This window comes from Procambarus clarkii, chromosome 39 (assembly GCF_040958095.1).
Source record: "Procambarus clarkii isolate CNS0578487 chromosome 39, FALCON_Pclarkii_2.0, whole genome shotgun sequence".
Lineage (NCBI taxonomy): Eukaryota > Metazoa > Arthropoda > Malacostraca > Decapoda > Cambaridae > Procambarus > Procambarus clarkii.
Genome location: NC_091188.1, coordinates 5,969,194 through 5,984,033, shown reverse-complemented (window position 1 = coordinate 5,984,033; position 14,840 = coordinate 5,969,194). Strand labels below are relative to the sequence as shown.

The 14,840-nt window shown below is 38.9% G+C and overlaps 1 protein-coding gene across 1 annotated transcript; it reads left to right on the top strand.

The window, feature by feature from the left end:
• The first annotated feature begins 4,818 nt into the window (after nt 1-4,818).
• Nucleotides 4,819-6,744, top strand: LOC138372512 (putative uncharacterized protein DDB_G0289263). The gene is made up of 2 exons (XM_069337986.1): nt 4,819-4,956; nt 5,424-6,744. Coding segments are annotated over exons 1-2 (1,182 nt in total). The 5' UTR covers nt 4,819-4,954; the 3' UTR covers nt 6,604-6,744.
• Nucleotides 6,745-14,840: the final 8,096 nt, after the last annotated feature.

The window sequence follows — 14,840 nt, the reverse complement described above, 5'->3', positions numbered from 1 at the left end:
CCTGTACCTTAAAGATTAAGATATTTAACCCAACCCACATAAATAAAAATAAATTAACGACGTTCCGCTTTCCACTTGATAAAAGTCCAGGATGGACCGAAACAATGCCATTTTCATGTGTGTGGGTTAGATTAATAGTTTCAGCTATGATATAATGGCGTTCTTTGCAAATAAAAATGATTTGCAAGTTATAATATTTCACTAGAATCGCTTATTGATACGGTAACACTTAACAATATATTAAATTTAAATAATTTTAAGGAACTGTACTTTTCCTCAGCATGCGAAAGTGAAACAAGCAAGCAATGTTCGAGGTACGAGGGAGGTCAGTGCAGCAGCAGCTGTGGTGACAATCAGCGTGTGATTGCCAAAGCGTGTAAGGCAGGCAGTAACTGTGTGTGTTGCGCCGACCCGTGCAGGCCAACCAGGTCGTGTACTGACGCCCAGGGCTTCTGTGTTGACAATGACAAGGCTTGTCTTAATGGCAAGCTCGACCCCAAGGGATGTGTTGGCCGTGACTGCAAGTGTTGCATACCAAACTGTGAGTATATATCTTTTATCCATTCAAGAGTCAACGAATGCTCTACTATATGAAAATAACACTGCGCAAACACTCCATGCAAAAAAAAAGGGCCCAGTCTTTGGAACTCCTTTCCTGATGAAGTAAAGCATTGTCCAACCCATGCCCTGTTCAAAAGTAAACCCAAAAAATGTCTAATTTCATCCTCATAGTTTCTCAACTCACACTGTATCTTGTACTACCCACTTTTCCAATATTAGTATTTAAGACATATATTCTTATCAGTGTAATCACCTCTGTCAACTTATATTGCAGTTATTTGTTGATATCAAACCTTGCTACAATGTACCTTTTCATCTTCCCTGATATGTTAGATTAAGGACCTGCCCGAAACGCTATGCGTGTTAGTGGCTTTGCATGAATGTAAAAAATACCAATCTTATGTAATCTCACCAACCCATTGTACCTTCTTGCAAATAAATGATGATTATTATAACAGCGTATTAGAGTAATAAACAACCAAATTCGTACCCGGGCTCTAAATAAATTCTTGTGTTTCCATCAGTCTTGACGAGACTCAAACCTCGATCTGAACTTATAAAGTGAGTGTTGAACACACGGACCACCGCACTAAACAATTCTCCAGGGTTAGGTTCGAATCTCTAACGGATCGCTTGGCGTTTTGATGCATAAAACTGATGCTTTGGGATCATTCTAGATTCAGGTAAAGATACATACATTGAAAATGAGTTACAAACATAATGTTTGATTTATAGATAGAGCTAGTATATTGCCCGAAAATGCTGTGCGTATTAGTGGCTTTAGGTATTGTATGTACCAGCTCTATCTATAAATCCAACATCATGTTTGTAACTCATCTTCTATGTATGTAATTTTTACCTGGATAAACATTTTGATTTTGATATACAATGGCTGAAGCCACTAATACGCACAGCGTTTCGGGCAAATTGTGGGACAAAAGAATTCTAGCCTTACACATAATATATAATGATGCATGTGTAACAAGGTATCATAAAGTTATGTAATCTTAATGCCCCCCTTTTATAATATTAATCACTTTCTTGTACGTCATAACTAGAAGTCCAAAATACTTAAGTTTACCCATATACAAAGCCATCTGTTCCGTTCTGTGTATTTCTTCACGCTTTTGTTTTCTTTAACGGATAACTGTGATAAGGTCCTTCCCTATTAAATATAATAATCATATTTGAGGCTTTTGTTTTAACTTTTTTATGTGTTGTAATATTGTATTCCCTTGCCTTTATTTCTTTGTATTTTCCTCTTCATCCCTCCTTTCATTCTGTACTCTTTGTCTTCCATCCGACATTATTCTAATGTTTACAAAGGTTATGATGTGAAGTTTATGATAAGTTTCTGGCTTTAATCTCTGCCACTTCTACTTTTCTTCCTGTCCTTCCCGGTCTTCCGTGTCCTTCTCTTTATGTATTCATTCTCATCTTGCTATTCTTCCATTTGGTCTTTGGCAAGGAGCCCGAGAGGGATCGAAAGCGGTCAGACATAATTTGATTGTCAAATGTGGCATGCATACATACAGTATATATACCTGAGAGCCACTAACACTAGTGGCCTCGACGAGGACAGGGAGCCTGTGGCTTGTTGAAGGCCTCCCATTTCCCCTTGATAATCCTTTCCGACTGTACTTTAAAAGTAAACAGAGCTTTGGCATTTTCGGCTATGGCCGGTAGGCGGCTCCATTGGCTTACAAACCTGTGAGTAAAAAAGCATCTCCTGTTCTCAGTTCTACGTTGTGTCTTGATGAGCTTCAAACCGTTGCTCCTTGTTTGTGTTATACCTGACCTTCTGAAGAAAATTTCCGGATCAACATTCTCCAAATTGTTCAGTATTTTAAGTTTCAGTGAGATCCACCCTATCATGCCTGGTTAGCAGTGTTGATAGCCCTGTGTATATAATATATATCGTGCCCAAAAGCCAAAATCTCACAACTAGGAATAGTTATCATGAACCAATTTTCATATCAGCCGGAGCAATTTTGAACAATTTAAAATTTAACTTGTTAAATTTATCTTAATAATAGATTATATTGCTTACATTAATTTCTAAATTTATAAAGCCTAGTATTATGAACATTAGGCAAAATTAAGGAATAATAGGTATAATTAGGTTAGGTTGCTAAGTTTGTTTTGGTTAAAATAATGAAGCAAAAATACCTCAAGATCATACCTTACAAAGCTCAAGTTACAATTTTCAAAAATAAAACTTTGAATTAATTTTTTTTTTGGTTAGGTAACTCTGGCTATTTATTAGATATGAACTCTACATATATATAAGTATGCATCCAGATATACATAATATAATTGTGACTTACAATTATTTATTCGAATGCAACAATTTTAACAATCGTCGGATGAATTGTACTTGCGAATCTTATAACGTTATTATAGATAAATATGGCAAGCTCAACTCTCATCAGTCAAGCGTAAATTATAAGTAAATTTAAAATAAGAGAAATATTTAGCAAATGTAATTCAAGACCATAACTTTTCCTCAGCATGCGAGGGTGAAACAAGCAAGCAATGTTCGAGGTACGAGGGAGGTCAGTGCAGCAGCAGCTGTGGTGACAATCAGCGTGTGATTGCCAAAGCGTGTAAGGCAGGCAGTGACTGTGTGTGTTGCGCCGACCCGTGCAGGCCAACCAGGTCGTGTACTGATGCCCAGGGCTTCTGTGTCGACAATGACAAGGCTTGTCTTAATGGCAAGCTCGACCCCAAGGGATGTGTTGGCCGTGACTGCAAGTGTTGCATACCAAACTGTGAGTATATATCTTTTATGAAAATATCCACAAGGGCCATGCCGAGGGTTCGTATCTACGTTCGCTATTGTGATTTCTGTGTGTAGTGTAGTGTAGTGTAGTGTAGTGTAGTGTAGTGTAGTGTAGTGTAGTGTGTATATCTTTTATCCATTCAATACTCAACGAATGCTCTACTGTATGAAAACAAGAGCTTAGGGGCTAATTAGTAACCAAATTGGTACCCTGGCTGCAAATTAGCTTTGGAGTTTTCATCAGCCTTAAAAGAGAGCTCGAACCCCGCGCTGCAATTTACAAAGTGAGTGTTGAACACTAGGACCTCCACACGATACAATTCTCCAGAGCCCTAGATTCAAATCTTTGAGGGATGAAAAATGTTTGTCTGTTTGAATGCCTGTTCAAAGTTGAAGGCAGACGCTTTGGGCTAGTCTCACCTAAATATGCAGGAGACTGGTCTGGGGTATGGGACGGGCATAGGCTGCTCAGGGAAGGCCTTAGTACAATTATTTTAAGAAATATTGCCAATTATAAAGATCTCTACAATTTTCATGGAGTCAAGTGTGAACTATGGAGTGGAGTCTGTGGGAGTTGTTAATGAAAAGAACAATTAAAAGAAGGAACTGGGGCATGAGCTTGCACACTACATCACCGAATGCCCAGTTATCAGACCATTAAGACCCGTTGGCATGAGGTACCTGAAGCTTTGCAATTACTTTATTCACTCTCGTGTTCTTCAAGATATCCTCATATTACACCCAAAATTTGCCAGTGCAGGCTACTAAACATATGACCCTGTATGACTAACCATCCTGCGAGATGGGGACTTTTAGTATCACTGCTACCTTATTCACTCTTGTGCTCATGATGATATCCTCATAATGTTAGCATCACTTAGCTAGCTTATTTGGCACACTATACTCCCCTTCATATAGTCTAGGGTAGCTGCACAAATGCAGATGTTCCTAAATGTGTTAATATAAAAAAAGAAGTGAAAGAAAAGCGATTTGAGACCCATACATTTGTTTCATTGCTTTGTGTGGTGGGGGAGGATGGAGGACGAATGGTGCGGTGAGATGGAGATCGCTAGACAGAGAAAGTTGCTAGATAAATATACAGATAGGAAGATTACACACACACACACAAATAAATATATATATATATATATATATATATATATATATATATATATATATATATATATATATATATATATATATATATATATATATAAACATAAAGAGAGACATACGGACCCGGGAAACGCCGGGTACCCCCCCTAGTAAATTATAAATAATTTTACAAATCTTTAAAAATTGTTTAAGAAATCTTCAACAAATCTTCAATCAAGACTCTAACTTTTCCTCAGCATGCGAGGGTGAAACAAGCAAGCAATGTTCGAGGTACGAGGGAGGTCAGTGCAGCAGCAGCTGTGGTGACAATCAGCGTGTGATTGCCAAAGCGTGTAAGGCAGGCAGTGACTGTGTGTGTTGCGCCGACCCGTGCAGGCCAACCAGGTCGTGTACTGACGCCCAGGGCTTCTGTGTCGACAATGACAAGGCTTGTCTTAATGGCAAGCTCGACCCCAAGGGATGTGTTGGCCGTGACTGCAAGTGTTGCATACCAAAATGTAAATATATAACTGTTATCGTTATCATTAATATTCATTTCCCAGAGTCATGTGAAGAAGAAGTATTTACGCATTTAAATATTGGAAACATGCTATATATAAAAATATCGTTAAAGATGCCGAAAAATAAACGCATCTCCACTTGTCCTTCTCCTCTTTATGTTCTTTCCAACATGTTCTTTCTCAATCTAATGGGAAATAAAGATAACTTTTCTAAAAAATGAAAAGTATTGTCATAAAACTTACGCTTCCCGCTCAAACATCTTCGGTATTCTACTTTATTTTAAAGTTTCCTAATTATCCTTAAAGATGTTTTTTTTGGTCCCTGATCAGAGCAGGAATGTTTGTGACCCTCATACCTCATAATCCTTTTCTCTGATGGCTGGTGACTCCTCATACTTTAATGAGGATAGGTTAATATGTAATTTGTGCAAGTTGTAATATAAATATATTTATTTATCTTTCAGGTTGTCGCACAACTGCGCCACCTACGTCAACAACAACAACACTACGACCAACAACAGCAACAACAACAACACTTCGACCAACAACAACAACACTTCGACCAACAACAACAACAACACTTCGACCAACAACAACAACAACAACGACAACAACAACATCCCCAACAACAACAACAACAACAACTACAACATCCCCAACAACAACAACAACATCCCCAACAACAACAACAACAACTACAACATTCCCAACAACAACTACAACATCCCCAACAACAACAACTACAACATCCCCAACAACAACAACTACAACATCCCCAACAACAACAACTACAACATCCCCAACAACTACAACATCCCCAACAACAACAACTACAACATCCCCAACAACAACGACTACAACATTCCCAACAACAACTACAACATCCCCAACAACAACAACTATAACATCCCCAACAACAACTACAACATCCCCAACAACAACAACATCCCCAACAACTACAACATCCCCAACAACAACAACTACAACATCCCCAACAACAACGACTACAACATCCCCAACAACTACAACATCCCCAACAACAACAACTACAACATCCCCAACAACAACAACATCCCCAACAACAACAACTATAACATCCCCAACAACAACAACAACAACATCCCCAACAACAACAACATCCCCAACAACAACAACTATAACATCCCCAACAACAACAACTACAACATCCCCAACAACAACAACATCCCCAACAACAACAACATCCCCAACAACAACTACAACATCCCCAACAACTACAACATTCACAACAACTACAACATCCCCAACAACATCCCCAACAACTACAACATTCCCAACAACAACAACATCCCCAACAACAACAACTACAACATCCCCAACAACAACTACAACATCCCCAACAACTACAACAACATCCCCAACAACTACAACATTCCCAACAACAACAACATCCCCAACAACAACAACTACAACATCCCCAACAACAACAACATCCCCAACAACAACAACTACAACATCCCCAACAACAACTACAACATCCCCAACAATAACAACTACAACATCCCCAACAACAACTACAACATCCCCAACAACAACAACAACACTCCCAACAACTACAACACTCCCAGTAACGACAGAACTTTTACCAATAATACTAACAACTAATTCACCATTCACATCATCATCACAATCATTGTCATCATTCACAGCATCATTAATATCACCACCACGATCACTATCATCATCATCATCATCACAATCATCACCATTGAGACCTTCACTATTGCCCTTATCACAAACAACAGAAACAACAACAACAACAACAATCACGACATCATAATTTTAACATAAATATTCAAACAAAAAAGTTTATTTGGCTGTTAAAAATAATATAAATCAAAGAAATGTTTACATAACACACAAGACCACCATACACATTTTGCTTTCATTGCTGTATACGTATGAGCACTCATACACGAAAAAAGATAAAGATAAGATAAAAGATAAAGAAATACAATTCTTTTGTAAATAAATAAAAACAAAAGATAAAGATAAGAAAAAGATAAAGAAATACAATTTCTCTGATATCTGTAATGAGTTTCACAGGTACTACAGCTTACTGTATTTCCAAGCGGCTAGGCTATCGCAACTGTTAAACTCTGTTACTTGAAAAAAAAAACTCTTCGAATACAATATTTAGATCACCGCAGGCACTTTCGAGGAGTAAATAAAGTTCACATTATTGATTTCAATATTATTAGTTTATTTAATTTATTTTTCCAAACTGATTTAGTTTTAATGTGTATTTTTTTATTTGTGATTAACCTCTTCCTTTTCTACCATGATTGAAATTATTCTGTGTTATAAATTCCAGCTTTGTTTACAGGGAAGCGAATTGAAGTAAACAATTTACAGTGACACTGTAATTCTTTCCTTGTTATAAGCAACATCTATGTGAGTTATTTGTACGTAAAGCTTTCAAGTAAAAAAAATTCCTCTAACAATAAATATAATTAATATGTAAATTTTTCAATTGACTGCTTAATAATGAAAGTCTAGTTTTACTGTCATTAGAATTATATAATAAAGGAGATCTGTTTACGAAGTTCACAGTGGAAACTGAAGCAAATAGTAATATGGGAACATCTGGGCCGCCCCCAGGACGCACACCTTTACCACTAGTGTGACCCAGGACGCACACCTTTCCAACTAGGACCCAGGAAGAGAGTCCGATTCCATACACTGCTCCATAGCAATGTATATATAAATATATATATATATATATATATATATATATATATATATATATATATATATATATATATATATATATATATATATATATATATATATATATATATATATATATATATATTTGGGGGGGGGAGGGGGAGGGGGGTGCGTGATACGTGATGCGAGGACTTTGAGTGTTATATTAAACATTTACAGAAACACGTGTTCGCATTACACTCCTGCACAAAAAGCCGTAGTTGCTAACCTTCAAAAACTCGCGAAATTCTACATAGGTATCTGATGCGTGACAGACAATGGAAGAGTTACCTCGCCACAACGATTCCCTTCACATCATCGACAGTCACACTGGCCGACACATTACTGCCTCCTTGACATGGAAAACAGAGTTAGTCTGGAGGTGGCATATATGTCACGTCCGAGCGGTCGTACTGCCACGCTCCGGCGGTGGTCCAGGAGATCCACACGTGCTTACCCGCCCTGCCTAGTGGCCCGGTGGAGCGGCGGGACACGCTCCACAAGCGGGGCGTCGAGTGTGTCGCCCTCCGCCCCAATGATCAACACAGAGCAAGGACCATTACCACACACATACATGCTACCTCACACGCCGCTGCTGCGTCTCTCTCTCTCTCTCTCCCTCACCCACCACAAAGAATGTGGCTACGCCCAACTTTGTTACGACTGGTCATGGAAATTTTATCGATAGTTTTACTTGATATTTGTTTTGATATTTTATGATTAATAAAAATATATTATCTATACTACTATTATTATTATTATTACTATTATTGTTGGTGTTGTTGCAAGGAACTTGCACCCAATAACCTGGAAGTCACATAAACAAATATACTATGAAATGCAAGATTTAGTACGAGAGTAAATATTGAGCTGCCTTATAGTGATCGTGTTAAAGCACTACTGGCTCACCATAGCCCGTGTTACTTGGAACTTTTTGTTCCAGGTAGCGAATCTTTAACACCAACGTGTTAACCGAACTTAACCTTCCCGAATCTAAGCAATACTAACAAACATCAATCTAGCCCTTGACATTACTCTCGTAACAAAATTAAAAAAAAAAAAATATGAGGGTCAATTTAGCTGTTGTCTAAACTTGGGAGAAGTGCGTAACAAATTTTATTGGGCGGTTTGTAGCTTTTGCTGAGTGATTTGTAGCTTTTGTTGGGTGAGTTGGAGTTTTTGTTGGGCAATGTGTTGTTCTCAGCCCGGTAGTTCTTGTTGCCACTTAGTGTACAATTGTACCAAAACGTTAAATTTGAAGCCAGTGGTACTGGCATTATGGAAAAAATCCTAATTTCGGTACATTTTGCACAGAAGTGGGCCATATTTCTTGGCCACAAGGGAAGTGGGTGGACAGGATTTTTAGTTCAAAGTAACGCTCTTGATTTTTATTTTCAAAGTGCTGTTTTGGAAGACAATTTTGATTCTGCTCAGAAAATTCATGCAGCATTGATGAATCCAAATTATAAAACGTATTTTCAATTCCCAGGACGTATTCTACCTTTTGTAACTAAAATGGACAAGGAGTTTCAAAGTGAAGGTGTTCAGTTCACCCACAGGGTTATAAATCCATGGAATCGCCTACCCGCCGAAGCCGCAAATGCCAAGATACACCATACATCCGAAAAAATCTGTGCATTTGAAGACCAACCCTTCAAATCAGCTGAAGAGAGGTACTTAACACCCAAGACATTTTCAGTGAACACTCAAGATTCTCATAACTTTAGACGTGAAACAAATGTTTACTGGAGCCCAAAAGTATAGTGAATGATTCAGGAACGAAAGTTGAATATTGAAGCTTCTCATGTTTCCGAATTCCAGGTTAAATGTCAACATTTTTATATCTATCTAGTTGCTCAAATTACAGAGTTAATTTGTTATACCGGGGTTACAATTCCCTGGTATATTGTTACCAGGGAAGAAAGAATCAGATTTGATTTAATTATTAGGTATATTCCTTCACCTTATTCCCAACTCATTAAAAAAAATCAGCATTTACAATAAGCCGAGAAAATATGACTGCAGCACGCCTCTCTTCCTGTACAAGCTAAACTGTTTAGCACCTCAGTATATTAAAGTGAAACAATAGTTTAATTTGTATACAAATCTGCTTGGCCTCCTAGAGGCTAGAGTGATCGCAAGACAACGCACGCAGTCACAGAATCTGACAAGCATTTCCTTTTGGTTTCAGAACCCTCAAAAAACGGGTATTCCCATGAAAATCGAAAACCCAATTTAAAACACAATAGCATTACCTTGGTCTAAATATTTAATTAATGTTTCGCAAAGCTGAAACAAATATTTTCGATAAAATTTTGGTACAGAACTAATATGCGTCTTCATTTTTACTACGTAATAGTAACAAGAAAAAATTTGAACCCAGTGTCAGCACGAAAATTAAAAAAAAAATTAAATAATAATAATAATTGCTGCTTCGCGCTCTAAAAGTTTACGCGTCGGGAAAGACTTCATATTTCAAGAAAATTTTTATTACACGTTCAGAAGACCTTGCAGGAGTTTACATCGTTATAAATTAATTGAAAATGCGGCGTTATAATAGTCGAGGTTACTTTAAATTTTCATAAATAGACGTGAACAATAATTTATGAAAAACTGTGGTTGAAGGTGAACAGTCATTCAGTAGTTCGAACACCGTCAGTTTAGTAACATGGTGAGGGGGAGGGGGGGAGGGGAGGTGTGGTGAAGGTATGTAGTGAAGGTGAATAGTGAAGGTGAATGGTGAAGGGGGCGTAGTGAAGGGACAGGACTATATATATTTTATTCAAATACATAAAGTACGTTTAAATGGACCTGAGACGACCCAAGCGGGTGTTAACCAATGGCAGGAGACTCTAAACACGATCAAATCCTCATCTTTATAAGTTACTAAATGGACAATAATTGTGAAAGTTGCCTTCCCCTTCAATTCAAGTTGTGAGCAGCCTGGAGCCTGAAGGACAAGGCTGTATGTTATTTGTTAATATAGTAACTTATTGAGAACAAGCTCTAGTAACGTTGTTCAGAACACACCACACACGTACGTAAATGAATGTGACGATGTTTCGGTCTCTCCTGGACCGTTATCAAGTGACGATGTTTCGGTCTTTCCTGGACCGTTATCAAGTGACAATGTTTCGATCTCTCCTGGACCGTTATCAAATGACGATGTTTCGGTCTCTCCTGGACCGTTATCACGTGACGATGTTTCGGTCTCTCCTGGACCGTTATCACGTAAGACCGAGGCGGTGACAATTTCCTGTGTGTGTACTCACCTATTTGTACTCACCCTTGTGTGGGTTGAGCTTTGGCTCTTTGGTCCCGCCTCTCAACCGTCCATCAACAGGTGTACAGATTCCTGAGCCTACTGGGCTCTATCATATCTACATTTGTAACTGTGTATGGAGTCAGCCTCTACCACATCTCTGCCTAATGCCTTTCATTTACTAACTACTCTGACACTGAAAAAGTTCTTTCTAATGTCTCTGTGGCTCATCTGGGTACTAAGTTTCCACCTGTGTCCCTTTGTTCGTGTCCCGCCCGTTCTAAAGAGTTTGTGTGTGTGTGTGTGTGTGTGTGTGTGTGTGTGTGTGTGTGTGTGTGTGTGTGTGTGTGTGTGTGTGTGTAGTTAATAACCTGGTGATACACAATGATATTGAAAACGTTTATGATGACAGTGTAGCTGACATCATAACATCATAGACACCTGACCCTCCCCAGGATGCAACCCCACCCGGGTACCCATTTACTGCCAGGTGAACAGAGACATTAGATGAAAAAAACGTGCCCACTCATTGCTGTCCCTCCCGGAATTCGAACCCGAGATTCCCGATTATGAGTCGAGGACGAACCCAAATGTAGTACCAAGTTTTTGTAGTCTACAGAGGCTCACAAGCTTATTTCTGGGTTATTCTTATTTACTACAAGATATTCATGGCCATGGAGATCATAAATGAATAAGATATAAATAGTTATGAAGGTCAGATCGTCGAAAAACACTTAAATAATGAATTTTTGCTCTTAACCTTTGAACCTTTCTGTATTGTGTAATGTTTTTGAGTCAACATTACAATCCTCGGGTTAGCGAAAGTACTGGAAAGTGCCCAGTAATGTCGGTCAAAATAATGCCACCTGATGATGGAGTATTGTCAGAAAAATAATAATAAAGTGGTCTCGTTGCTGAAGAGGTGAGCCAGGGTGGAGCTTCGCTTTTATGGGAGAGAGCTCGTGTGAGCACAGCGAGAGGAATCACCACACACACACACACACATACACACACACACACACACACACACACACACACACACACACACACACACACACACACACACACACACACACACACACACACACACACACACACACACACACACACACACACCCAAAGAGCCAAAGCTCAACCCCCGCAAGCACAAATAGGTGAGTACACACACACACACACACACACCTCAGCCTCCAGCAAGTCTAGAGTAGACACGCATCACGTTACATTTCTTTTGGTGCATATTTGCCCGTTTCTTTGTTTAGACATGTAGACATTCCCTGTGTTCAGAAATCAAACAGATGTCTGAACATATGTTTGATGGTCAGATTGCTGAACATCTGGACACCTACAAACATATACAGAGGTTTATGTTTTTGGAGGTAAAAATATTTTTCACATGCTCAGTGCATTTTAATTGAAATAATAAATAGCTTTATCGGGGAAAGGAAGCATATATATATATATATATATATATATATATATATATCTATATATATTAGTATATTTTGGTAGCAGTCTTTCCTGTAGACATATATTATTAAATATGACCGAAAAAGTAAGATTAATAATTCTAACACGAATTTTCTCAATCTTTCGTACATTTCTTTTCACTGTTGGAGGTAATTCAAAAATCAATTCTCCAAAATTCATTTTTATTTCTAGTCTGAAATAGAAATGACTAGAAATAAAACTAGACTAGAAATAAAAATGAATTTTGGAGAATTGATTTTTGAATTACCTCCAACAGTGAAAAGAAATGTACGAAAGATTGAGAAAATTCGTGTTAGAATTATTAATCTTACTTTTTCGGTCATATTTAATAATATATATATATATATATATATATATATATATATATATATATATATATATATATATATATATATATATATATATATATATATATGTTATATATATGTTTCCTGTTATGCACGAAATCCTGTGCATAACAGGAAGTCTTATTTCAGGTATAAAATGGTATGCCACGTGTGTATACAATGTGATGTAACCGATGAATATATTTATTAACAACTAACATTGTTTGCCACAAGACGACACTACGAGGTGCCAGGTGTGCCACAAGACGACACTACGAGGTGCCAGGTGTGCCACAAGACGACACTGGGAGGTGCCAGGTGTACCACCTACACACGTGGCAATAACCAACCTCAATATGTACGATAAATGCGAACAATTTCAGACAGCTGAGAAAGGCCCGCTGTGCAAATACATTTTAATACACGGCGGTTGCATGGCGCGGCAGGCAACAAGGCGGTGTGACGATGCAGGTGCCGCGTTGCAAACTACGGCAGGGCCTCGTTGATCGGAAGCGCGCGTGACGAGGCAACATCTTACGCAACATAGCAATTTATGTTGTCATGGTTGTGCCCCCCCACACACAGTGGCGGAGAGGTCCTACTAATAAGAAAGGAATGAAGTTTCGAGGAGATGGTTATCCCAGACTGCGAGGGGTTCAGAGACTACATAACAGGCACCATGACGATGCGAGGACCAAGAGTAGTAGAAGCAGTGATATTTAATCCTCCACCAAACGACAGAAGACCCAGGCAAGAGTACGACAGAAACAACATGGCAGTCAACATTATAATTGAGAGAGCAGCCACTGCTTCCTGTAGAAATAGATTCCACCTGCTCATCATGAGGGACTTCAGTCACGGAAGGATAGACTGGGAAAACAAGGAACCACATGGAGGTGAGGAAACACGGAGAGCTAAACTGTTGGAAGTCGCGACAAGAAACTTTTTAAGTCAGCATGAAAGGAAGGGAACCCACAAGAATGAGAGGCAACGATGAACCAGCGAGACTTGATCTAGTCTTCACTCTGACTCAGACACAAGAGTAATCTGTTTCGAAGCCCCCGTGGGAATGAGTGATCACAGTGTACTGATGTTTGAGTATTTGGTCAAAGTAGGGTTAATGTACTCAAGGAAAGGACCAGAAAAGAAAAAGCTGGCGTTCCGAAACGAATGAGGGGATAAGAAAATTACTATCAGATATAACTTGGGAAACAGAGCTCAGGGAAAAGACGGTCCAAGACATCATGGACTACATCACACAGAAGTGTAAGGAGGCAGCAGACAAGTTCGTCCCAGTCCAAAAGGGGAAAAAATGGAAATGCAGACGAGAAACCCATGGTTTAATCAGAGATGTAAGCTAGCAAAACAACTAAGAACAAGGGCGTGGAGAAACTATAGAACTAACAGGACACTAGAAAGCAGAGAAAGATACCAGAGCGCTAGGAATGAATACGTCAGGGTGAGAAGAGAGGCAGAAAGTTAATATGAAAATAACATAGCAAGCAAGGCAAAGACTCAACCTAAATTGCTGCACAGCCACATCAGGAGAAAAACAACAGTTGAGGAACAGGTAATGGAAACTGAGGATAGTGGTAGACAAATTCACTACAAACGACTAGGAATTGTGCGAGGAATTGCACACACACACACACACACACACACACACACACACACACACACACACACACACACACACACACACACACACACACACACACACACACACACACACACACACACACACAGGATAAGGGAGTACCTAAACAATAGGAAGCAGAGAGTTACAGTGAGGGGTGAGACCTCAGACTGGCGTGAAGTCACCAGTGGAGTCCCACAGGGCTCTGTACTTGGACCTATCCTGTTTCTGATATACGTAAATGATCTCCCAGAGGGTATAGGCTCATTCCTCTCAATGTTCGCTGACGACGCCAAAATTATGAGAAGGATTAAGACAGAGGAGGACAGCTTGAGGCTTCAAGAAGACCTGGACAAGCTGCAGGAATGGTCGAACAAATGGCTGTTAGAGTTTAATCCAAGCAAATGTAATGTAATGA